The sequence below is a fragment of the Bison bison genome, unplaced genomic scaffold, assembly GCF_000754665.1.
Source record: "Bison bison bison isolate TAMUID 2011002044 unplaced genomic scaffold, Bison_UMD1.0 scf7180017864518, whole genome shotgun sequence".
In the NCBI taxonomy this organism is placed as follows: Eukaryota; Metazoa; Chordata; class Mammalia; order Artiodactyla; family Bovidae; genus Bison; species Bison bison.
In genome coordinates this window covers 13018520-13019504 of record NW_011495071.1, presented here as the reverse complement: position 1 = coordinate 13019504, position 985 = coordinate 13018520, and the positions used below count along the sequence as shown (strand labels likewise).

General features: G+C 56.3%; 1 protein-coding gene across 1 annotated transcript in view; it reads right to left on the bottom strand.

Moving 5' to 3' along the window:
* Nucleotides 1-985, bottom strand: part of GRAMD1B (GRAM domain containing 1B) — a 183991-nt gene that overhangs the window by 8990 nt on the left and 174016 nt on the right. The window contains exon 17 of the mRNA XM_010830661.1: nt 1-59. Within this exon, the coding sequence (XP_010828963.1) occupies nt 1-59 (59 nt within the window). The remainder of the gene's footprint in view (nt 60-985) is intronic.

Genomic DNA, 985 nt, shown 5'->3' with positions numbered 1-985 from the left:
GCTCTGCAGGTGGAAACCGCTGGGGCTGTCCTCGGGGATGTGCCGCGTCTGTGTGGAACCTGTGGGGAGAAGGAAGAGGCCATCATCACGCGGCCCGCGAGCCTACCACCAGCTGACATGAGGCTGGTCCCGCACAGAGCTGTCCGTGATGCTGCTGTCTCAGAAACCACGTGCTTCGTGGGTAGCCCTCTGCCCTCTGCAACTAGAAGGGAAGTGACTGAACGGATGAGAAAACCACCCGACCCCTGTAGCTGGGACCTGCAGATGCAGGACAGGGACCTGCAGATGCAGGACAGAGACCTGCAGCCGTGGAAGGCAAACAGCACTGGGCTGGGCCAGAGGCAGCTTTCAGCGCTGGCTTTATCCCTAACCGGCCACGTGCTGCTGAGAAAGTCACGTGAACGCTGAGGGTCAGTTTATTCAAGTGAGAAGTTAGTCAGAAGTCCTGTATGTAAAACACACGAATAAGATGGGAGTGCTCTGGCTAAAGCTGGTCGAGGGACATGGAAGGCTGACACCCCCCTCCTCCCCCTGCCTCAACCTCCTCTGATCAACACCCCAGTATCCAGGGAGGGAGGAGCAGAGCATAGTCTGAAAAACCCCTGCTGCAGGTTTCCACGACTGAGCAAAGACAGGAGTGTGTGAACAGCTCCATGGGAGGAGGGAGGCACACGGAGGAGGGGGCCACCTTGGACCCCCTGACCTGTTACGAGGTAACACTGGGGTCTGAGCTTCAGCTTCTCCGGGAGCCTTTCCTGAGAATGCGGACGCTTCAGGCTCAAGCTCATTCAGGGAGCCATGGAGCTCAGGGAACACGGAGGCAAAAACTCAAAAGACACTTTCCGTTCAACAGAGCACATAAGGGTACAGCAGGGGCTGGGGAGCTTAAGGGCAAAAGGAAATAGTAGAGCAGGGGTCCCCAACCTCTGAGATCTAATGCCTGATGTTCGGAGATGGAGCTGATGTAATAATAGTAGAAATAAAG